Source organism: Quercus suber, unplaced genomic scaffold, assembly GCF_002906115.3.
Source record: "Quercus suber isolate HL8 unplaced genomic scaffold, Cork oak 2.0 scaffold_52, whole genome shotgun sequence".
Classification (NCBI taxonomy): Eukaryota; Viridiplantae; Streptophyta; class Magnoliopsida; order Fagales; family Fagaceae; genus Quercus; species Quercus suber.
Window position 1 is genome coordinate 1,630,478 of NW_027069517.1, and position 26,640 is coordinate 1,657,117.

General features: G+C 32.2%; 1 protein-coding gene and 1 long non-coding RNA gene across 3 annotated transcripts; one reads left to right on the forward strand and one right to left on the reverse strand.

Moving 5' to 3' along the window:
* The first annotated feature begins 9,282 nt into the window (after positions 1–9,282).
* On the forward strand, positions 9,283–11,076 carry LOC112011992 (probable galacturonosyltransferase-like 1). Its single transcript, XM_024044351.2, has one exon. It carries the CDS (start codon positions 9,518–9,520, stop codon positions 10,586–10,588), a length of 1,071 nt encoding a protein of 356 aa, XP_023900119.1. The 5' UTR covers positions 9,283–9,517; the 3' UTR covers positions 10,589–11,076.
* Positions 11,077–21,875: 10,799 nt separating this feature from the next.
* Positions 21,876–25,830, reverse strand: LOC136066954 (uncharacterized). 2 transcript variants are annotated; one of them, XR_010628472.1, is made up of 4 exons: positions 25,283–25,830; positions 22,625–22,781; positions 22,375–22,490; positions 21,876–22,213 (listed from the first exon to the last, which is right to left on the reverse strand). It is a non-coding gene; the product is annotated as an uncharacterized LOC136066954 (long non-coding RNA). The 2 variants fall into 2 exon arrangements; XR_010628473.1 differs by lacking the exon at positions 25,283–25,830 and adding an exon at positions 22,948–23,469.
* Between the last annotated feature and the right edge of the window lie 810 nt (positions 25,831–26,640).

A 26,640-nucleotide genomic window follows, 5' to 3' on the forward strand; every position in this document is an offset into this window, starting at 1 on the left:
AAAGTAAGATGAGTAGTTGATTTGAATGGTATTTATATCAAAGGGAAAGTTACCAGCGGGAAAATTCCCGCCCGAATTCTAATGAAATCTTCAACCGTTTGATCCTCATCGCGTCATAGAACATGGGGGATAAGGAGTCGTAAAAATTTAATGAAGGCATGTCTCGTATGCCGAAGCGTTAGGAACGTGTCTTAGGCAGTTAAAAAGGCGTCTACACAGGCAGAGATGATGTGTGATGAGCACGGTCTAGCTGAGGTGACGTCGAGATCCTTTTTTCTTCCTAAGGAGCTAGAAAGAAGAATCTTGAGGGGTTATTGTAGGGGTATTGGGCCCAGGAGCTCATTATCTATGTATATATTGAGCCTGAGGCCCAAGCCGAGGATGAGAGGTCGTTCAAGGAGGAGTAAACATTGTCAAGGGAGTCAGTGTTATTAAATGAAGAAGTTAGTTTTGGTCATAATGTCCCAAGAGGGTGGGCTGAGGATGAATGCTTCCTCAGCTAACTATAGCCAAGGTCCGAAGATGTGGTCTGCCGTCCAGGGGGACGTTCCAGGAAGTTTTGTTGGCACGGATAAGCATTGCAGAAACATGGGATAGGGGGAAGTCCTAAAATATTTAAGGAGAAAGCTACTACTACCACATTAAATAATTTGTAGCTAACTTTCTAGTTACATTAATGTGGAGGTGATACCTAAACAGTGGTTTTTAACCTTACAGCTACTACATAAAGACTTTAGAAAGGTATTGATGGGACAAGCATTAACACCAACCATCTAGCCTGCACGTAGAGGGTAAAGATGAAAGGGGGAGAGGGTATAAAAGGAGAAGGAAGCAATGGGAGAGGGGGATCGAGAAAATTAAGAGAAAAAGAATGTAATAATCAAGAATTGCATTTGTAACTAAACTCAAGAGAAATATATAAGATCTAAACTCTTCGGACTGTGCCGATGATGATTTTCTTCAGTATAAACTTGTCTGTCTTCATTCTTTTGTCATTTGAATCCACTTTAGTGGTTGTCTGATTCATTAAAGCTCAGTTTTCCAACCCACTCTCTACAAATTCATTGTTTTGGGCCTAAGTCAATCCACCTTTTGGGCTATGAACTCAAATCTGGTCCTTACAGAGGGGAATGTGGGGTTCAAACTCTAAATACCAAATATCATAAAATTAAGGTGATGGTACCATTGGACTAAGACTCAAATCCCAAATGATAATAATTTTTTTGGATAACATAATCCCCGGATCTTATAAGTTATAAGCAAATGGTTTTAATGATATCAATTTAATTACTTTTGGAGAACCATGCGCAAAGGGAATCAATAATAGAATAATTAAGCTAATTGGTTAATAGACACCTCAGGAGGTTATCCCCTTGTTGAGTTAGCCAAGTCACTATCAACCAAGGGAGTCAATTCCGTACCGTACCGGCTAGAATATACCGTACCGGCATGCAAACCGGTACATATAACCCCACTGTTTCGTACCGAAAAAAATACCGGTCGTACCGGCCAATTTCGGGCAATACCGGCCGGTATAGAAAAAAGTTTTTTTTTTTTTTTTTTTTTTAAGTTTTGTAATTTTTGAATTTTTGTTAGAGCAGAATGATAACTTATTTGCATTAAATTATTAATATTATTTGTTTTCTTAGTATGCAATGGTAACTTTTAAGCTTTCTATTTTTATATTGTGTTTTTTTTTCTTTTCTTTTAATTGATACTAAAGTCTAAAATTATGAATAATTAGTTCTGAATTGAGGAAATATTTTATGCTAAACTTTTATATTTATTATAATATATATATATATACACACACACACACACACATACATATATATATATATATATATATATATATATATATATATATATATATATATATATATATTTATAAATATAAAAAGTAGTGGTAAACTCGAAACGGTACACCGGTATTGATCAGTATCCGAAATATATCGTACCGGTGGCCAAACCGGTACAGCCTCTGGTACGGTATTGACTCCCTTGCTACCAACATGCACCCAAAAAAAAATTGGAGAAAGAATCAGAATATACCAACAAGTGTACCATGCAATGTTGCCTTCCATCATTTGCTTTTGGGCCCGTAAATAAGGAGAGTTTTTATCGTGTTCTTCCACCTATATTGAAGAGAAAGAAAGGATCAATTATGAGAATGTTGGAAAAAATATATATACATATATCAATCGATAAGAATCATCACCATTTATTTTGAAGAAAAAGTTAATGACGCGCTGAGGACATTAGTTTATGAAAAAAAAAAAATTTAATGAAAAAAGTAAAAAAAAAAAGATTTTTAGTCATTGAAAATTAATTATTGTTTTTAAATAAAGGAAAAGTTAGCGGTTAGGACATTGTCACATTGATTTATGAAATATTTTTAGAAATTTTTTATGGCAAAAGAAAAAAATAACTGAATTTTTTTTTATAGCTTTATATATTACCCATAAAAATGATATTAAAATTTTCCTAAAACGATCCATTAACAAATGTCCTAAGAGAACTTGTTAATAAGATCCTTTAAAAGAATGGATATATGGTTGAGTTCAAGTTACATCTAGTGTAACTTTAAGTAATGTTATATCCTTAGTGCGATGGTTACATCACAAGTATAAGTGATTGTAGAGTGTGGGAGGTAAGGGTCGGGGTTCAAGTCTCCAAGAGGGAGTTTCACACACATATACACTTAGATTAGGTTAGAGTAGAAATTCTATTTTGTATATATATATATATATAAAAGTAATATTACACCACTTAATATTTTTTAATTGAATGTGAATTTGACAAATTCATCGTTAAATTACATTATCTCCTTACGTTTTCCATGCTCGAAAATTTCAAGTTTTGCCTATAATGCCTATATATATATATATACTAATAGACAAAACTTAGAGAAAAATCAATTATAATTTGAAATTAGAATCTAGTTTTGCGCTATGTGTTTAAATTTATGTGGGGACCACACCATAATTATTTACTTAAGTTTGTGTCATGTGTCCACTTAAATTTTTTAATTTTTGTGCCAAGTGAATTAATGAATGCATAATACTAAAAATCTAATATTAATGAAGTATAAAATTAAAAAAAAAAAAACATATACTCAATAAAAATCATCACACGTTCTATTCTATTAAAAATTAGAAAAAAAAATGATCATAAGTAGTATTATATCTAGGTAATAATTTTAATATGTGACTAATTATGTTTATTTAAAAAAAATTAATTTGACTAATTATTTATATTTTTATGATAAAAATTGTGTTTAATTTTAAATATATCTATACATATGCATTAATGCATGTGTTACATACTACTTTTTTTATTAATAATTTGACTAATTATTTATATTTTTATAATAAAAATTGCGTTTAATTTTAAATAGGGATGGCAATTTATTTTCGACCCACGGATACTCGGCTTGGCCCGACCCTAATGAGTTGGATTTTACTGGGTTCAATAAATTATAGGGTTGGGTATGGGTTATTAAAAAAAAAAAAAAAAACCTAAGCGGGTCCGAGTTAGGTCCGGGTTTTTTCAAAAACCTGGCCCGAACCTGGACCCAGACTCAAACCCGACCCGTTTATATATAAGTTAAAAATACTAAAATACACACACACACACACGCACACACACACACATGTATAAGATTAAAAAAAAAAAGCCCTAATCCCATCCCATTTCACACAATCAGTTCACTCAGGCCACTGCCTACTCTGTATCTCCTCTCCCATTCTCACTCGGTTACTCCCTCTCTCTCACCCCCAACCTCTGATCTGTCACCGCTAGCCTGAACATACGTCATCGTTGGCCTGATTAACCTAAAGTCCTTCACCTCCGGCCATCACTTGCACCTGCAACCGCCTCGCTTCCTCCATGTGTCTCCACTGGACCAGGCCACCTCGTTCTCTATTTGTTCTTTTTTTTTTTTAGAAAATTTTTTTTTTTTAATTAAGTTTTGTAATTTTTGAATTTTTGTTAGAGCAGAATGATAACTTATTTGCATTAACTTATTAGTATTATTTGTTTTCTTAGTATGCAATGGTAACTTTTAAGCTTTCTATTTTTTATATTGTGTTTTTTTTTCTTTTCTTTTAATTGATACTAAAGTCTAAAACTATGAATAATTAGTTCTGAATTGAGGAAATGTTTTATGCTAAACTTTTATATTTATTATAATATATATATATATATACACACACACACATATATATATATATAACTTTTTTTTTATAAATATAAAAAGTAGCGGTAAACCCGAAACGGTACACCGGTATTGACTGGTATCCGAAATATATTGTACTGGTGGCCAAACCAGTACAGCCTCTGGTACGGTATTGACTCCCTTGCTACCAACATGCACCCAAAAACAAATTGGAGAAAGAATCAGAATATACCAACAAGTGTACCATGCAATGTTGCCTTCAATCATTTGCTTTTGGGCCCGTAAATAAGGAGAGTTTTTATCGCGTTCTTCCACCTATATTGAAGAGAAAGAAAGGATCAATTATGAGAATGTTGGAAAAAATATATATACAAATATCAATCGATAAGAATCATCACCATTTATTTTGAAGAAAAGTTAATGATGCGCTGAGGACATTAGTTTATGAAAAAAAAAATTTAATGAAAAAAGTAAAAAAAATTTGATTTTTAGTCATTGAAAATTAATTATTGTTTTTAAATAAAGGAAAAGTTAGCGGTTAGGACATTGTCACATTGATTTATGAAATATTTTTAGAATTTTTTTATGGTAAAAGAAAAAAATAACTGAATTTTTTTTATAGCTTTATATATTACCCATAAAAATGATATTAAAATTTTCCTAAAACGATCCATTAACAAATGTCCTAAGAGAACTTGTTAATAAGATCCTTTAAAAGAATGGATATATGGTTGAGTTCAAGTTACATCTAGTGTAACTTTAAGTAATGTTATACCCTTAGTGCGATGGTTACTTCACAAGTATAAGTGCTTGTGGAGTGTGGGAGGTAAGGGTCGGGGTTCAAGTCTCTAGGAGGGAGTTTCACACACATATACACTTAGATTAGGCTAGAGTAGAAATTCTATTTTGTATATATATATATATATATAAGTAATATTACACCATTTAATATTTTTTAATTGAATGTGAATTTGACAAATTCATCGTTAAATTACATTATCTCCTTACGTTTTCCATGCTCGAAAATTTCAAGTTTTGCCTATAATGCCTATATATATATATATATATATATATATACACTAATAGACAAAACTTAGAGAAAAATCAATTATAATTTGAAATTAGAATCTAGTTTTGCGCTATGTGTCTAAATTTATGTGGGGACCACACCATAATTATCTACTTAAGTTTGTGCCATGTGTCCACTTAAATTTTTTAATTTTTGTGCCAAGTGAATTAATGAATGCATAATACTAAGAATCTAATATTAATGAACTATAAAATTTTAAAAAAAAAACATATACTCAATAAAAATCATCACACGTTCTATTCTATTAAAAATTAGAAGAAAAAAAATGATCATAAGTAGTATTAAATTTAGGTAATAATTTTAATATGTGACTAATTATGTTTATTTAAAAAAAAATTAATTTGACTAATTATTTATATTTTTATGATAAAAATTGTGTTTAATTTTAAATATATCTATACATATGCATTAATGCACGTGTTACATACTACTTTTTTATTAATAATTTGACTAATTATTTATATTTTTATAATAAAAATTGCGTTTAATTTTAAATAGGGATGGCAATTTATTTTCGACCCGCGGATACCCGGCTTGGCCCGACCCTAATGAGTTGGATTTTACTTGGTTCAATAAATTATAGGGTTGGGTATGGGTTAAAAAAAAAAAAAAAAAAACCTAAGCGGGTCCAAGTTAGGTCTGGGTTTTTTCAAAAACCCAGCCCGAACCTAGACCCAAACTCGAACCCGACCCATTTATATATAAGTTAAAAATACTAAAATACCCCCCCCCCCCACACACACACATGTATAAGATTAAAAAAAAAAAAAAAAAAGCCCTAATCCCATACCCATATCACACAATCAGTTCACTCAAGCCACTGCCTACTCTCTATCTCCTCTCCCATTCTCACTCGGTTACTCCCTCTCTCTCACCCCCAACCTCTGATTTGTCACCGTCAGCCTGAACATACGTCATCGTTGGCCTGATTAACCTAAAGTCCTTCACCTCCGGCCATCACTTGCACCTCCAACTGCCTTGCTTGCTCCATGTGTCTCCACTGGACTAGGCCACCTCGTTCTCTATTTGTCTTTCTTTTATTTTATTTTTTTATTATTATTTTTTTTAACTGGCTTCATTTTGTTTCAATCATTTGAGTTGTTTGTGTTTGTGTTAGGATTTGTGTTTGTGTTTGTGATTTTGAAAGGGAAAATCATAAATTTGAAATTTTGTATTTGTGTTTGTGATTTTGAACGGGAAAATCATAAATCTGAATTTGTGTTTGTGTTTGTGTTAGAATTTGTGTTTGTTTTTGTGATTTTGAAAGGGAAAATCATAAATCTTTGGTCATTGTTCATCCATGATTTCCTAGTGGGTCTTTTTTTTTTTTTTCAATTTTTCAATTTCATTCTTTGATTTTCTTTGCCGATCCTCAAATCTTTATTATTTTTCAACAATTTTTGTATGTGGGTATTTCATTCTTCGATTTCTTTGATTTTATCTACCTAAGTATACTCTTGCTAGTATAAAAAAAAAAATTTATGTTTGCCCAGATTTAAGCCTTGAATCTGGGCAAATACAAGAATCTGGCAAACACATTTTCAAAAATAATGAATTTGGGTAGATTTTTTTTTTTTTTTTTCAAATTGGGCCACGGTTGAGGCCCAAATCGTGGCATGGCTGGCGGGGTCCGTGGGTGCTTGACGGGCCGAGTTTGGGGTTAAGAAAAAAACCTGTTTAATAAACAAGCCAGGTTCAAGTTTTTGGGAGCAGACCCGCGAGTTAGGTCCGGGTATAAAAAAACCCGGCCCGAACCTACTCCGTTGCCATTCCTAATTTTAAATGCATCCATACGCTTGCATGAGTTACATGCTAGTTTAAAATAATGCATAAAAAATGAGTTTGTAGATTAAATGATAAATAACATCCGAATTGTATAAAAATTAGCATGCATGTTAAGAATATATAATCTAAATGTGAAATTTTCAAAATATAAATTCAATAATAAGTTATTGGATGATGTAATATTGTTAACACATCTCTCTCTCAAACATGTTTTTTTATGATTTCTTTTTTACGTGGGCTGGATTTAATCTCAATCAATAATTAAAAAAAAATTATCAATTCAGCTAACTCACTAAATAAAATAAAATCTAAATCAAGCCACATGGAGAGGACTGGTGCTTCTTTATTTATAATTTTATATCCCCAAACTAAAACATGCCCAAGCATGATAGACACATAATTAATACATATAAAATTCCAGTTGGTTTGCTTACAAAGCTTTATAGGAGTAATTTTCTACAATTAATTAATAGCAACTCCTACCACATAATTCAATACAACTGAGCTTTCCAGGATGCGTTCTGGAAAAAATGTGACATAAGTTTTTTCGCCTACAGTATAGAAGGTGGCACGTACCTTTAGAAGAGCGTAAGCTTGGTTATAAAGCATGGTTCATTTTTTGTTTTATTTTAAATGCTCTGCTTGTTTGGAAGTCTTTGAGACTTTGGAGTTTGGTCGCTGAAGAATACATTTTCCCTGGAGTGCGATGGTTCAACTTCAATATATGAGAGATGATCGAAAATGAAAAATGAAACTTCTACTGCTAAATGACAGAGATTATAATATGACGGTTAAAGCTTCAACAACCATGCCATATGGATTTTTCCAATCCATTCGAAAAACGATAGCTGAGGTCAAGCCCAAGGCATAGAAGAATTTGGCAATGATTCAACATTGAAGATTCTTCAATGCATGGGCGATTGGATTTTTATTTTTTTATAATAAAAATATAATTGTACTTGTTGATACTAGGGATCACAATGGATCGCTCATCCACACAATTTTGGATCGGAGTGGGTAGAGTGACACCAATGTGGTGCTAATATACATTTCTTTTTATATGATACAAACTCATGGGTAGTATTTATCCTTAAAAACCGACTTACAAAGAAAGGATATCTAAATATCATAACATGTGAGACACTAGAATCATAACATTATATATAGGCATAGCATGACTACGATTCCCTCCATTCAAAATAAGGGCGTGAAAGTGGAATAGGATTTGTTTAGGGGGATTTGCTCCCATGATTGTTGTTTATGGACTTAAGGGAGCTAGTATCACCCTCCCACTTACGTGAATCGCACTATTTCTGATTTCCAAGGAACCACCCTTTTATTCATCGTTTTCCTATAAATGGAAAATTTAGTTGGACAACCCTTGGATTATTGGACCGTCAAAAGGTAGAGAATCATTACCCATTAGTATTCAAAAAAAGAATTAAAATTGTAGACATATAAATAAACTAACAAACTAAGAGGAAAAAGTTAATCCAAACTCAAATTCACCACAAAACCATTTTTATTTGAGCTTTGAAAATTGATTGTTTCTATCCAATAATGGTCACATTATTTTATATTATATACACGTTCTTTCATATCATGTGTAAAGCGTAAACATTTGGATATTGTGTGAAACATTTCACATCAAAGAGTGTGAAACAATAATTTTTTTTTTCTTTTCCTTAATAATTCCATTCCTTAAATAAAAAATTACGAATTCTATAAGTCAATAATGATAAAGACATATTTATTTTCAACTATATATTATAACTTGTTGATTTGGTCAATTAAAAATTCTGGACGTATATAATCAGCAGTCGGCATAAATTGTCTAGAATTTACGTTGTGGAATTACATGTGAAATTGGGTGCATCTTTAATTTTTTTTTTCTTAAAGCAACCAATTTAGGTAAGACATTGAATTTTTTTTTTACTGAAAAATTAGCATTCTCCTTCACAAACTCTATTGGAACCTACCACACCCTTAAATAAAAATAAAAGGCAAATTCAGTAAAAAAAAGTAGGTAACAATTTATACGTCACTATTCTTTTTCTGAAGCAACCTCTCTGTCTCTCTCTCTAAAACTTACATTTTCCTTTTTTGAATTTTCTTCCTCTAACTTTACAAGAAAAAGAAAAAAGAAAAAGAAAAAAAGTGACAAGTACCTGAGAAAGAGATGTAGGACCTTAAGGGAATCCGTAATAAAAAAGGTACAAAACCCATCTCTTCTGCACAATGACCATTCTGAACCCACCAAACTTCTCCTTCAAAATCTTGACTCAGCCTCTCTGCACTGCACTCATTCCATTCCAGCTAGCCCATCGATCCAGCTATATTCCTCTCTCTCTCTCTCTCTCTCTCTCTCTCTCTTATTTTAAAATTCAACCAAAACCGTGTTCAAAATTTTCAACCTTTATATAACCTCACTCACACACACACCCAAACCCCTTAGATCTCTAACTATGCCTAAACCATTACTCTTTTCCTTTCTCTTCCTTTCACTTTCTCTTCTCTCCAATGCCACCATTCTCACTCTCTCTCAACAATTCAAAGAAGCTCCTCAATTCTATAACTCCCCGGATTGCCCTTCCATAACCAACACCAACACAAACACAAACCACAACAACAACGACAACAACAACAACGTTATTTGCTACGATGGAGCAGTCCACGTGGCGATGACCCTAGACACCCAATACATCCGGGGTTCAATGGCTGCAATTCTGTCGGTTCTCCAACACTCTTCGTGCCCAGAAAACAACATCTTCCACTTTGTCACCACCGCCACCGCCAACGCGTCGCTCCTACGCGCCACGCTATCCACCTCCTTTCCTTACTTGAAGTTCCAAATCTACCCTTTTGACGACGCCCACGTGTCGGGCCTCATCTCCACCTCTATTCGCTCAGCTTTGGACTGTCCATTAAACTACGCTCGGAGCTACTTGCCAATCATCTTGCCTTCGTGTGTACGACGAGTCGTTTACCTCGACTCCGACCTCGTACTCGTCGACGACATTGCGAAACTCGCCGCTACTCCGCTCGGTGGCGACGACACGGTCCTCGCTGCTCCTGAGTACTGCAATGCGAATTTCACTTCCTACTTTACTCCCACTTTTTGGTCCAACCCTTCTTTGTCACTCACTTTTGCGAACCGAAAGCCTTGTTATTTCAACACGGGTGTGATGGTTATCGATCTTGATCGATGGAGAGCTGGTGATTTTACGAACAAAATCGAGGAATGGATGGAGTTGCAGAAGAGGATGAGGATTTACCAGTTGGGTTCTCTTCCACCGTTTCTGCTTGTGTTTGCTGGGAAAATAGCTCCGGTTGATCATAAATGGAACCAACATGGACTTGGTGGCGATAATTTTCGTGGACTTTGTAGGGATTTGCATCCGGGTCCTGTGAGTCTTTTGCATTGGAGTGGAAAAGGCAAGCCTTGGGCTCGACTCGACGCTAATAGACCGTGCCCTTTGGATGCTCTTTGGGCTCCTTATGATCTCTTGCAGACTCCATTTGCTTTGGATTCTTAATCGACTAAATGAGTCGGGCACAGTATATAAAGCTCACACTTTTGTGAAGTCTGAAAGAGGTGATTGGTAGACAAGTTTACAGTGTGCGTGAGTGTGTTTTTTGGAGAACAAGTTAAGCTCTTTCTGGCGCTTCATAGTCGGAGGGACAAGGAAAGAAAGGAAAAGGATTCGACTTGAAAGGAGGAGTTTGTTCTTGTATATTATACAGGTATCGAACGCATTGTTAGCTCAACAAAAAAGGAGGAGGAACACGTGTTATAGTTTTAAATATTCTAATTGTCTAATAATAAGGATAAAAATCCTGAAGAGAAATGGGGTTCATGAATTTCCACTCAGGGATGTATGATATGTAAATTGTATCAAATTCTGTAATCTGTATAGCAAAAGAGCTATTTTTTGCGAGCTGGTTTAATTCATGAATTATATCATGATGATATATACTTAATTTGTCTCTAAAATTATCAATAATGAAAGTATTTTGTAGAAAATGTCATTATTTCACCTAACCTTCGATCTCTCCAATTCTTTTACTTAATTTGGATTTGGTGTTTGAATTTATAAGAGTTCCATTTTCTTCTTTTTCAATTGTTTTACCTGCATTAATTCTAATCTCCAGTTGATCTTTAGGTTGATGTATCGATCAGTATACAATAGTCGAAATGGAAGGTATTTATGAGACTAAAATTTGGAGAGTCTAATCCTTTAATTGATAGATATGAAAAGATAGTGTAGTGTTTACTGTTTAGTGTCTAATCTGTCGCATTCAACCCAGTCAGATTTTATCATCGATTTGGATCTTTTTATTTGTTAAGCTGCTAAGTTCTAAAGAAGCTTTGACATTGATAATAACTGTTTAGTGTATACGGTCCTGTCAACGTTACTACTTGAATTTTTCAAATGAGAAAGCTTTTCTCCCTCTTGAATCTTCTACACTCAGTTTTCAGTACCTTTTTTTTTTCAACTAGGTAGTGTATGTTTTCAAGTGGATATGGCCTGGAAAGATGATTTTGCCAGCTACTTCGCTTGCTTCAGCAATTCGAATAAACTCATGGCAGCCATTAATGGGTAGTCGTTAGAAATAAGTGATTGATAACATGGGAAGAAAATTTAATACTCTACTGCAATGATTTAAATATTAGCTTAAACAAGATTCTCTCAACCGACTTTTGTATTTTTTTTTTCCTTTTATTTTTCACTAAAAAAAATTTATTATATAGAAAAATAAAAATAAATTATGATATAGTTCTGCTTCTGAGCTGACCTTCCAATGAACTGTATTTGTACCTTAGTTGTTGAAGAATCTAAATTTATGAAGAAAAGAACAGCCAAAAAACAAAACTTGATGAGTAGGCAAAAAATTAAAATTAATACTTCTTTTTCCCTTCTCTCTCAACTAGTGTTTATTACCAGCTTCTTCCTTTTTATCTTTCTCATACCATTAGGGGTGAGAATTCGTGTAGTGGGGTTCTGTTGTGTCAACTCATGAGTATCCGACTATAGGATCAATACTAACCCAACATGTTTATTAAATGAGTTAAGATTTCTCAATCCTATCACAACACATTTATTAAACGGGTCAATTATGTTGACCAGTTAATTAGATTTTATCAAAATGAAAAAAAAAATTTTATGAAAAAACAAGCAAATAAATATTTTTAATATAAAATTCAAAACTAATGAGTAACTGCATCACAAATAATCATTCAAAACAAAAGCATATTCAATATCACAAATAATCAATCACAATATGTCAAAGAAAAAATAAACATAAACAACTAATAAGTTTATATACTTAAGATTTGAATAGTATATTGGTAAAATGTCATTTAATTAAACAGGTCAAACAAGTTCTATATGTTAAACACTAACCCAATCCGTTTATTAAACGGGTTAGTCGTTTCAATCCGAATATGACACGAACCCATTAAGGCTCAACTCATTACTAGGGGTGTTAATTCGGGTTAGCGTGTCGAGTTGAGGTAGGGTATTCGACTAAATGGCTCAACCTTAACCCAACTCATTTAATAATCTGTTATGATCTTTTAACCCTAATCCTACTGTTAATAAGACAGGTTGACTTGACCCGACCCATTTGACACGTTTAATAAACGAGTCATGTTGGGTTGACATGAATATAACACAACCTATTTCAAGTTGCATAATATTAAATATAACATCCATCTAGAAATATTTTTTTACATCTCAAAAACCTGTGCATACACTTCAAGTCTTCAACCCACATTCAAAATAATATAATTCAACAAAAATATAACATTCATCTAGAAAATAAGTTCTTTACACTCCAAAAGAAGTGCATACACTTCAACTAAATTCAAAATAATAAAATTTAACAAAAATAAAATAACATAGTTCAACAAAAATATAATATCATTGGAACTCTCCAAATGCTAAGTATCAATATTAAAAGAATTTAAGCAAACAGTAGACTAATCCTGACTATGACCACGATTATCATCCATAAATTCTTTGTTGATGTCCAAATTTATAACATCTTCCACAAGCCATCCAATTTTATTTGTGCAAGTTCTATGCAAAAAAAAAAAAAGTATTTGTAGTTCTAGGGTCTGTAAAGTTTCAATTTCTAATTATATCCCTTGTAAATTTTTGTAATTACTTACTTTTCTTTTTAAATTTAAAATATATGTTGGATATGAAAGATATTTGACAAATGTAAAATAAAATAAATATTTATTTGTTATACAAGTTAAACGGGTTGTGTTAAGTGGGTCATTTCAAGTTGATACAAATAAATTAGCGTGTCAAATGTGTCTATTGCGGGTTGACCCACTTATGACACTTTCTTATCATGTCGCTTTCGGATCGACCTGTTTATGACCCAAATCCATTAAGGCCCAACTCTAACCCGAAAAAACTCGTGTCGGATTCGTGTCGTATTCGTGGGTTGGTCGAACATTGACACCCCTACTCATTACCTGCTAATTTCGTGTAGTGTCGTGTCAGGTTCACGGATCATGTCCAATTTTGCCACCTCTACATACCATTAAATAATGTAAAATGCCAACTGGGTTATATCTAAATCTGGATGACTATCATAAAAGGACTACTTCTAGCTTGAGTCTTAATNTAATTCTGTGTATTTATTGAGATATATTAAATTTTTATTATATATAAAAACAAAAGAGTTAATATTATTATATTATTATTATTATTATTGATCGTGCTGGCTTCCTTCATTTTATTTATTTGTCAACTAAAAGACCATTCCAATGCCAACCTGTATGAGCCTCGTTTTAAAGCTTTTTCTCTTTTTCCCTTTTGTGCTTGATGCCTGATGGGACTTGAGGCCGTTTACGCATAAAAAGTTTAAGACGACTCTAAATTTAACCATGCCAAACATGTCAAGAAAAGTCTAATATGTTGGACTGGTATTATGACCCAATTTACACGCTGTAATGTTACTGTTATTACGAATACAAAGCTAGTGTCATTTTTATGTTTTAATTTATATTTCACAAATCACAACTTATTATATATTTGTTTAATTTTTCTTATATGAAAAAAAAAAAATACACATAACAAGTTGTGATTAGTGAAACATAAAAAGTGAAACACAAAATGTAGTACATAAAATCTGTATTTTGTTATTTCATATTACATAACATATATATATATATATATATATAAGACTTATAAAGTGATTAGTTAATTTCAAACATAAAATAATTAATTCAAAAATAATGACTTTAAAACTACTATTAATACTAATTGTCCTAAAAGAGACATACAAATTAAGGTATCCAAAACTTATTTATCTTTTTTTAAAATTTAGTATATGTGGGATAGAGCATTCATTCAAGAAAATAATAAGGTAACTAAATACTCTTATTTGTCAAAAAATTATTTATCTTAATATTATTAAAATAAAATCAATTAAATTTTTTTTTTGAGAACCTACCTTCATTATCATATCATCTAAGTTTATAAGTAGTATAATCATAATTTTCTCATAAATACCCTACTATATACTAATATACACACAAGGTGGATCTCATTTATTTTCAAAGTTTAAATATATAAAGTTATTTAACCAAAAAAAAAAATATATATATATATATATATGTATATATAAAGTTAAAAAAAGTGTCGGCAGGGCTAGCGAAGGAGAGCAAAGAAGTTCACCAAGAGGCCCAAACCCAAGACATCGATAGCTTGATCTTACCGAAGACATTGATAGCGAAAGAGAACAAAAAAGTTCACCGAGACATTGATAGCTTGATCTTATGAAGGACTTGGATGTGTGACGCGTGGCAATATTTAATATGTAACAATTTTTGTACGGCGTATGATCTTGATCAGACTTTGAATAAAAGTACGTACTGCGTAGATGGGCCCCATGGCCCTTTTAAGTCTCAGTTCCCAAATTTTGTTGGAAATCTCGGAATCCGCGGTTGGCACACGTTATATCAGATCTGTCACTCGGCTTATCATGTGCAATGCAAAGTATACATATGGGAAACGCAATTTTTATTTTATGGGAACAATTTTTTTAAGCAAGAAGAAATAAAGAATAAGAATTTATATGTATGTGATAATGTTTGTGATTTTAATTTTTAACCACACCTCTTCTTTCTCTACTAGTTATCTTTCTTTAAAAAAAAAAAAAAACAAATATACACAAGTACTTAAATAACTCAGTCCCAAACCAAAGTCACAGTAAACAAAATGGAAAATAAATTGATTGATTAAAAATCAGAGTCACAATTATAATGAATTAACAAAATGGAATTCAGGGTCTCAAATTCAATTGTAAATAAATTTTGAGTTGGTTATGAATAGTTGGATTTGATTCAAGAAAATATTTGTTTATGCTTGTTTGTTAAACAAATTAGCCAAATTTAAGACTAATTTTATGCTTAATTATTAAACGAGTTAATATTAGACATAAATTTTTATTTTATGGGAACAATTTTTTTAAGCAAGAAGAAATAAAGAATAAGAATTTATATGTATGTGATAATGTTTGTGATTTTAATTTTTAACCACACCTCTTCTTTCTCTACTAGTTATCTTTCTTTAAAAAAAAAAAAAAACAAATATACACAAGTACTTAAATAACTCAGTCCCAAACCAAAGTCACAGTAAACAAAATGGAAAATAAATTGATTGATTAAAAATCAGAGTCACAATTATAATGAATTAACAAAATGGAATTCAGGGTCTCAAATTCAATTGTAAATAAATTTTGAGTTGGTTATGAATAGTTGGATTTGATTCAAGAAAATATTTGTTTATGCTTGTTTGTTAAACAAATTAGCCAAATTTAAGACTAATTTTATGCTTAATTATTAAACGAGTTAATATTAGACATAATAATGTGTTCGTAAACAAGATTGTGAGTATGTGACTCAATTTACATATATAATACTGTATGTTTTTATGTATACTCATATAAAATATATACTTTTGTAAACTTGAGATTGAATTGTGTGACTTTATAAATAAATTCATAAGATATCAAATTTTTATTTATAATTTATTGACAATATTACCAAACTTAAACATAATCAAGTTTACTAATAAGTTCAAGTTACACTCATATTCGAAATAAAATTAAATGTATAATTTGAACTTTTAATAATAGAAAATCCTACTGTGATTGATGCACTAATAAAAACTGTGAAAAGTTTATGTAAAAAGTAATGTTATTCCAATAATAACTTACTATCCTAATAACTAGTGAAAAATGTTTATGAAATAGCCGTGTTCTTAGTATTGGTCATTCCATAAGTTGGTCGACTATTTCCCAAACCAAGAATAAAATAAGAAAATAAAAAATAAATACAAATAATGCATAAGAGCTATTCCACCCAATTGTACATTTATATAATGTTTGATTTTTCTATTTTAAAAATTTTAATGGGATTGCATCTGCTGCCCAATCTTTCTTTTTTTTTAATCTATATATGAAAAGGAGTTAAGCAATTGAGGATCTGTTTGGGATCCGCTTATTTTGCTGAAATTAAAATTTTTTTACTGAAAATACTGTAGATAAAGGTAAATATTAGTTGAAATAGCACAATGGGACCCATGAATAGTATCAAAAAGTGCAGTGAGACTCATGAATGATAGCAAAAATAAGCTGAATAGTAAAATAAGTTGGCAAAAAATAAGCTAACCAAACAGATATTGAGCATGCTTCCAATCAATTTCAGTTAAAAATCTATGACATCCGAGTGTAGATGGAAAATTTTATAACTTTTTTGTGTTTATGTGCTTGAGATTCTCATCTCCAAAACTTGCTGCACCTGCAGGGTTGAAAAAAGTATTTTGTGTCAAATTATACCACGTTAATGGTATTAAAATCCAATAAATGAGAGGCATGTGTATAAAAATAACTACTCACTAATACATGTTTTTATTTGTTAATGAGTTAGTTATTTTTTGCTGATATATCTCACACTTAATAAATTTTGATATTGTTAACATAATATTATTTGATACTAAATACCTTTTTACAGAGTTGAGGTATTTAAATTGTAAAAAGAATTAACTTACCAGCTACAACAATGTAATTGAGGGTAATTTTTTTTTTGAAGCCTAATCGAGGGTAATTAGTTCAATTAAGTGCAGAAGAAAGTGAAGACAGAAATTAAAAAAAGAAAACGAAAAAAAGATTAGACAGAAAGTTACTTTTCTTCAAAGATTTTCCAATAAACTTCCTAAAACTCTATAAGAATATTCTTACGTAATCAAAGATCAATAAAGCAACATCATGAATCATGCATGTCTTCAATTTGTCAAAAGAAAAGAGGGGACAAAGGTTTAAAAAATAAATTAATAAATAAATAAAAGAAACGCGTTTGAATTAAAAGTAAAATTTCTCTTCTTAACTTTATGCATGAGCATGATAGCGTCAAACTTGCAGCTGTACATCATACTATAAATGGTAAATGACATTGTACTGCATGTTCCTGTCGTAGAATTTAATTCAATGCATGACTTTATGGTAAATATCGCTTGCGTTTTGTTAACGCGTGGATTGTCATTCTGTTAAAGAAGAATTTAATAGGTTCCACTGTATTGAAGAGTAACAAAAAATAAATAAATAAATAAATACTTTTAAAATATTTTTGTTTTTATTCAATATGAATTTTAAGAAATTTCCAAAAGTCCGATACATGCCAAATTTGGTTCTGTTCCCTCATGTCTTTTTCAAGTTCTGCCGTTTTTTTTTTTTTTACTCATTTTTACTCAGTTCATATTTGATGAAATTTAATGACAAAATACGAAACAAAAACACTTTCTTAATTCGTAATTTAATTTTCCTTCCAAAGTGATCACATTGTTGTTTAGTTGGGCTTTGATGCTTTCCAAATTATTCTTCTCTGTAATGTGTTCATAAGCATTTTGTTTGTAACATCACGTTGTATCAATATGTTTCATAGTTAATTTTGCACTAGAAGGAAGATTTTTCTTAAATATAGAAGAAGAAGAAGAAGAAGAAGATGTGGTACACATTTATTAGGAGAAACACTTTTGAAATGGCAAAGTTTGCTTTCAAAGACGTATGAACTGGCGAGATAAGTATATTTATAATGACATTTCGGAATTTGGTGTTACGACATTTTAGATTCTTTGCAATGCCGTGTAATTTATATTATAATAATAAAACATTTTATTATTTGAAAACAAGAAAAGAATGATATTGTTGCCGCATGACAACTACAGATGCTCTTTTCCTTTTCTTTATGCAGATTCTGTTTAGGCTGTATCTATCAGAAACTACAATATTTGCTGTTAGAGTTAGACTATTAAAAAAATCTTATAAAGAAACAAGAAAGAGAAAAAAAGACAGCAATTTGATTTGCTTCTGCTACCTTACGTCTTGAGTAGGGAGTAGGTCATTTTGAAAAGGAGAAAACAATACTAAAATGAATATAGATTTTATTATATTATCTTTACAAATCGATGTGACAATGAACATGATTAATGAATTTTAAAAATATAATAGTCGAATGTTAGAATTATTATTATTATTATTACTATTATTATTATTATTATTTTTGTGTTTAGTAAACACATCAATTCATAAATGTTAAATAGTACATAAAATTTATAATATTTTTAGCATCACATAAAAACAAGAAAAGGGCAATACATTGGTTTGATTAGAGTGTTTTGGAAATTAGTGGACTTTGCAAGCATACAGTCACTATGGATTTCGTTTTATCAACACTTAAAACACAAAGCAAAAAGATAATTAAATGGAGATTTCAATTCACTCCTACGCATGTATGTCTTGTTTAAGAAATGTAAAGAAAAAGAAGAAGAAACAAGCAAATTATGACATTATATACACGACGATTTTATCTTGACCAAAGCAAAGCAATAAGTACTTCACCTCCTAAGTCCTACAACACCCATCTGTGCTATTCTTGGATGTCATCATAGGCTAAATTTGAAAGGTACATTACTCCTTACCCTACTCTTTCAATTAAAACACAAAGCAAAAAGATAATTAAATGGAGATTTCAATTCACTCCTACGCATGTATGTCTTGTTTAAGAAATGTAAAGAAAAAGAAGAAGAAACAAGCAAATTATGACATTATATACACGACGATTTTATCTTGACCAAAGCAAAGCAATAAGTACTTCACCTCCTAAGTCCTACAACACCCATCTGTGCTATTCTTGGATGTCATCATAGGCTAAATTTGAAAGGTACATTACTCCTTACCCTACTCTTTCACGAGTAGTTGCCTGAATCTTGAAGTAGCTCTCCAGTGGGATGAGGCATAGTTTTCTGCCCATCAATTTTGGAGGTTACTGAAATTCTAAGCTGCCTTGGGTTTTAGATAAGCAAGAGCTTTCACTCCGTATTTTCCTTTGAGAGATCAAACCTTATACTTCCAGTCACACTTGGATTGCTTTCCTACCGAGAAAGATAAAAAACTACATTTTTCAGCCATAATTTAGACTAAGTTTTTTTTTAGAAGAATAATTTAGACTATTTAGTCATGTATTTTATTTAAAAAAATAATCCAAAAAACTTAATTAAAAATTGATGCCTCTCCCTTCTAAAGGGTTGACTCGGTTGAGAATGATCTACTGTTACTGATCTACATTTTTTTTTTTATTTAAAATTTTTGATGGGAACTGATCTACATTTATTATTCCATAAACAATAACATTAATTAGTATATAAGTTAATAAATAGCATAATGATGTTTCCTATACACTAATATTTTTAAGAAGAATGAACATAAATTATTTTTGAAGAAAAATAAAGAAATTTCCTGTAAGATCAATTTCTTAAAAAATGGAAGCGTGCAAACAAATTAAGGACCACCATAATTTAAATATTAATCATATTTGAAACGTTTCACTGTTCACTCTCAGTCTTTTATTTTTATTTTTTATTATTATTATTATTATTTTTAACTATAAGATGAAAAATCAATTCAACTGACTCTGTGTCACTATATAATTTAAACACGGTTGTGAGAGGAACCTCCTACCAAACAAAACAGACCAAAAAAATAGAGCAAAAGTTGCAAGACTCTCTCTCTTTCTCGTTTCATATATAATTATACATAAATATATGCCTCCGCGTGTTGCAGATTGTTTGTTTTTTTTGAGCACTGCTTCTCTCTCGAAGGGCTATTAATTATTAAATGCGTATACGTGTATCCTCGCGTGCTTATTGTTCGTTCCTTTTCAACACTAAAAGTCCAAAATAACACATAGATCAAATGCTGTATTTCACAGGGTCAGCCAGTACTACATATACATTGCTTTCTTCGAATCAGCATTTGCTAAAACCCCACGTTTTTCAAGCAGCCCCAAAAGATACGATGTTTGCTCTGTTTAGCTAGGTTTTAGTTGTGTCGGTTGGGTTGAAAACAAGCTGTGGTTGGGTTGAAAACAAGCTGTCGAGTGTCGAGAACATGTGGCATGGATAAATTATGTTGTATAGTCAATTTTCATTACCTACAAATTGAATAGGTAAAAACTTAAACTTAGGACATAACAGTGGGTTTAGTATAAGGACAGGGGGATTTGCTTTAGTAATGCCATAGTTGATGGTACTTCGAACCTCGAATCAACCAACTACATTCACATTGAAGTAAAATTTGACCAACAAGCGAATGATATATAAATTTCTTGGACATTCCCAGCAAACACTTCATCAACATCAATACTTATCTACCTTCTTTTTTTTCTCTCCCGCTTTCAACATGTCATATTCTGATTGAATTACTCTCTATGCTAATGAATTGAATAATTAACAAAATTAACCAAATGGATTAGAATTACCTTGTACCATGTTTAGCTTTGCATGTTATGGGACGGGTAATTATACCCAAATTAATTGGACCATGTGCTGTAGTTTAGCACTCAACTAGAGTACTAGACTATGGGTACTCTCAACATGTCATATTCTGACGGATGGATACATTGTCATTGTGACGTTTATGTTTGTAGGAAAATTATACACAAGAAAATTATTAATTGGACCATGCCAGTACCCATATCTTATGAATGTGGTCATTCTATGAAAAAGTACAAAACTTTTGCACTACATTACAGGCCTATAACTTTTATCACAACTCCTATGCGAACCTTTATCACCACTCTAATGTGGTCAATTATGAGTGGTGAAAAAAAAAAGTGATAAATACATATAAAACGTGGTTGTCCACCATTCACATTTAACTACTTCAACAAGTTATGGTAAAAATTGACAAATGGTGTAGTCCTAAAAATACTATTATTCATATTGCACATGTTATTCGTGTGGCTTGGTTATCACTAGAACTCTCTAAAACTCATTTTGACCCGTTTATAATCAGTGAACAAATTGGAAGATTCAAAAACCTTTTCTTTAATGTTTAAAAAACACCAACAAAAAATGAAACATTTAGAAGTCGGCAAGAAACTACTTCCAAAGAAAAACAAAAAGTTTCAAAATTGTATTTGTCACAATGGTAACTCAATTATGTGTTGTCCACCAATTTTGAGGAGAAAAAGAAAACAGAGTCAGCTAGATGAAGCCCGCACCTTTAAGGGTAACCATAACAAAATACCAAATTCCAAAAACATAAATGAAAGTCTGCATGTTTCAAGATCAACTAGATGTTTCAGGAATATGCAGGAACTAAGTACCCCCCCAAAAAAAGTATATTAAAGGTGCAGTCTCTTACTGTCTTTTCTTCTCAATTCATAACTATTTTGACAACAAAGCTTGCATTAAACTAGATTAAAAGCAATACGGCTTGGTAAAGTTTCAAAAGATAAATCAAAAGCATCATTATAGATACTGAATTATCAAGAAAAGATATATTGCAATTTGCTACATTCTCTTTCTTATACTATACATTCTAGTAAGAGTTTATTTATAAATGAGTGAGGAAACTCAAGTGTCAAAATTGGAGACTAAGAAATCTAATTATCAACTGATAAACAAGGCAGAACAGGGAGGATGTCTCAATAGACACTGAGGTTGACAATCTTAATTCTTCGGTGATTGAAAAAACTTATGGCATTCAATCACTTGTTGATCAATGCCCAGTTGGTCATAATCAGTGTAGTCAACCTTATAAAACATAAGGTATGCGCTGGCAAGTCTTCAGCCTTTTTCCTTATCAAAAAAAAAAAAAAAGTCTTCAGCCTTTTTCAGCATTTCAAAGTAGCAAGAAGCCAGCATATGTCAGATATGGATCTTCAATAAAAGTGAAAATTAGCCTTGCTGAGAATCTCAAGATGTTTACCTGATTTTTTTATGTAAGTAAAGATGTTTACCTGAATTGTCAGGCGAAAATATATAAGTCTTCAATCAGTCATGGAAAGCCTCAAAACCTTTTTCTGGAAATGTAGTTGAATCAGTGCATATCTCAATCAATGTAGCTGAACCAATCCTATAGGATGTACAAAAAGAATATCATCAAATGTCTAGCTCAGACACCATGCTTGGACAATAAGAACCATAATTCTTTGCAACATCTTTCCACTAGCTATGAAGAAAGAAAGACAAGGTGCAACAAAGATGTACCTGAAGATTCACAACTAGCATTAAAGGGATGTCTCTAGCTGAATTTTTATGAGAAAGTTCCACAAAACGAGCGATATGATTAATTTTCCTCTGAGGTAAAATGATGCAAAGAGGACAATACGTAGCACAGTTTGAACCAAAATCTTTCTTTTTATCCCTGCCAAGTAAATATGGATAAGTGCAACATGCAGATGGCGATGAAGCACAAACAACTCAAAGAAAAAACATTTACAGTGCATACCATCACATGACTGCATGCGATAATTAACACTCATGCATAAAATAGAGAAAACGCAACCCTACTAAAAGTACTGTGTTCTCACCTATTATAGTTTCTGATCAATTCTCAAATCCTCGCAATAAAACATTGAAACCCTACTCAAATCCTCACAAATTCTCAAACACTACAACAGTCAAATCCACATCCATAATACCCAAAAATAGTTTCTAGCTTTGAAAAGTTTCCTAGACTATCACAAACCCAATTCGCAAATCCTCAAAATAATCAAAGCCATGCCCTTTAAAGCCAAAACGCTAAACTATATACTACTTCCCAAAGAAAACCCAATTCTTTATATATAAAGAAAACAAAAGAGTAAAGAGTTCAAAATGATTAATAATTACGGGAAGGACTCCCGTGGGGTGGCCCCAAGATGTTGGCTAGGACTTAGGAGTTTCAAAGCTAGACTAAATTCTTCAATAACAAAAAATCAAAACCCAAAACCTAATTCTTCAAATCCCAATCCATCTACTACTTTTACGTTCCTAAATTTAAACCCCTCTTATGGTTTTAGTTTTGAAAATAGCCTAAAAATTTTGGCCCAAAAAATCTCACCCGTCACTGAAACAAATCATAGTTTCTTTTACAGATTTTATTGAAACTAAATTTGTGTGAATTTTATTGAGACAATACAACCTTAACTAAATAGACAAAAGAAGAAGAAGAAGAATAGATTAAGAGGAAAAAAAGCTAAATGTTTGAGATGAGTTGAGAGAGTGAGAGGTGTGGGTGGTCGGGTGCAAGAGGACTCCATTATTACTGTTGACTGAGTGGAAATTTGATCAAGTTAGATGTAGGATAATATTATAATTTTGAGAGTTTAATTAAGGGTAAAAATGAAAATCCCCAAAAAGTGTCCTAAATTTAGAATCTCTCCCTCTCCAAATCCCCCCAAATTCAGGGAATTGAAAAAAACAAAGGGGAGGGGGGGTGGGGGGGAACTCAAAGGGTTTGATACACCTTCAAACCCACTCAGATCCATTCCCCCTCCCCTTAAAAATAAAAATAAAAATCCAAACATGAGAAAGTATAGAGCCACACAACCCACAGGCCCTACATCACCTTCCCCTCTACCCCCTTCCCTCTACCACCATCCAAACACACTGTTACATAAAGACATTATGACCATAATAGTGGGATTTCTCACTTTGAGATATGAAGCAAGTATATGGATTGGAAGTCTAACAAGGTATTGATCTTGATGAATTATGGTTCAGAAAGCATGCCAGTCATTCCTAGAACATCCAATATTGAGTTCAAAGAAAAGTTTCAGTTGATAAATAAGAACAAAAATCCTTCAATCTTAATCCTTATACTAAGATAATAATTTCCTTAGTGTTCTTTTTACTCAATTAAATTTATACTAGTAAAACCCATCCAAAGGGAAAAAGGTTGAAAGCAGGGAGTTGAGAAGAAAAGTTTCAGTTGATAAATAAGAACAAAAATCCTTCAATCTTAATCCTTATACTAAGATAATAATTTCCTTAGTGTTCTTTTTACTCAATTAAATTTATACTAGTAAAACCCATCCAAAGGGAAAAAGGTTGAAAGCAGGGAGTTGAGGTGTTTGTAGAAAGTAAACCGGTATGCTTAATTTTTAAAAATACACTTCACTAAGAAACTCGTTTAAGCACTTAAACAAATTCATAGAAAATGCAACAAACATGAGTAATGTTGAGAATAAATCTCCCTTGGAGGATCTCTTGCACATATTAGATGTACTTCGATCCCTTCCTTTCCCTTTTTTTGACTGATTATCTACATTTGTTAAATTTGACATCCTTTGAGATCTGTTTCCCAAAAATTGTACTTCTTCGCTCAGCCTATCCCCAAAAGACAAGCTATTAAGGTTATTAGTTGGACAACGATCAGGCAACTTTTCTATTGCAAGCATGATCAGGTGGATGACCATTGAGCACAAGTTCTATTGCAAGCTTGAAAAGGTAGTGAACATGCAATCAAGTGTTCAGACCCCAATCTTGGCCTATAAGATGAGTCAAGCAATAATGATATATTGAGAGGGCTTCTCAAAGCATAAAACAATAACCTGGAATAAGTGTGTAACATGGACAAAGGAGGACGATTCAGATATTTTACTAGAAATTCATTCTCCAAGAACATTAAAGAAAAATTGAACAATCAGAATGTGTATAGGTTTCAAACTTTCCATATCTAACTAGGTGCCAAAATATCGATCTTAAATTGTGTAGTTTGATTGAATAATGCAAACCTATACATATCTCTATATTCCCACTACAAGTTTCTAAATACACTTCCATAAGAATTAAGATGCATGACGAAAATATTTAGCCTTCAAAAGTTCAAACCATATACAACACTTGCATGGGTCAAATAGTTGCACAACAATTTAAGAGTACCTGATTGAGAAAAAATGCAACTCCAGCTTCATTTTGGACAAGATCTTCTATAAGGAGCTACACATATAATACATCCCATTTTTTGTAGATTCCCTGGGTTCCATGTACCGCCACCTTATGACGTTTAAGACATTCAACATATGTTGTTCTCTTTTTCACTACAAGGAAACCATTTATGCCAAGAGCTATTGAGCAGGAAAATTGCTAGACAATCACTACAAAAAACTGGACCTATAGTGGCGTTTGTGAAACGCCACTATAGGTACTAAAAACGCCACTATAGGCCCATTTTGGCTATAGTGGCGTTTGCTATAGTGGCGTTTACAAACGCCACTATTGTACCGCCATTATAGACCTATAATGGCGTTTGTGTAAAACGCCACTATAGGTCGGCCTATAGTGGCGTTTTCAAACGCCGCTATAGACCCTAGTTTAAACGCCACCATAGCATTTTTAAAAAAATAAAAAAATGGTCTATAGTGGCGTTTGCAAACGCCACTATAGGTCTGTAGTGACGGTACAATAGTGGCGTTTGTAAAACGCCACTATAGACCCTACAAACGCCACTATAGCCAAAAAATTTTTTTTTTTGGGCTATAGTGGCGTTTGACAAACGCCACTATAGGCATTTGTAAGACCAAAACCTATAGTGGCGTTTGACAAACGCCACTATAGGCCCATGACCTATAGTGGCGTTTTGAAAACGCCACTATAGGTCGTGAAAAACGCTGCTATAGACCCATTTTTTAAAACGCCATTATAGGACCCTCCAAACGCCACTATAGATATGGCTATAGCAGCATTTGTAGAAAACGCCACTATAGGGTACCTACAGTGGCGTTTTTTACAAACGCCACTAAAAAAAACGCCACTATAGGTCAAGTTTTTTGTAGTGAATCTAAACAACATAGAGGACTAGCATGTTAGTCTGCAATACATTTGCATTAAAGACAGAATGCGGAATTAGATAACAGGAATTTCTCCTAGAAATAATTGGTTTGGATTTTGACCCATCAACAATTTGTCTGCAATAATAATGATCACCTTGGTTCCAAATAGAGGACCTCCAGGGAACTACTTCATGAAAAAATTCAAGCAGTTAATTGCACAACTTCTAGAATGAAGAATGGACATGTAGTTTGATGACAAAGAAACTACAAAGGAACATATGCTTTGGGATGACTTTGACTAAATGTGTCCTACACCAATGAAACCACCTTTACTAGCACAATCTTGCAACAAAGAAGGAAACATATCCCATTTGCAAAGAAAATTACTTGGGCTTCTAAGAGACTAGAACATAACCCTCCTTAATATAGAGGTTACAACCTACAACTCCACATTTGCATGTTAATGCA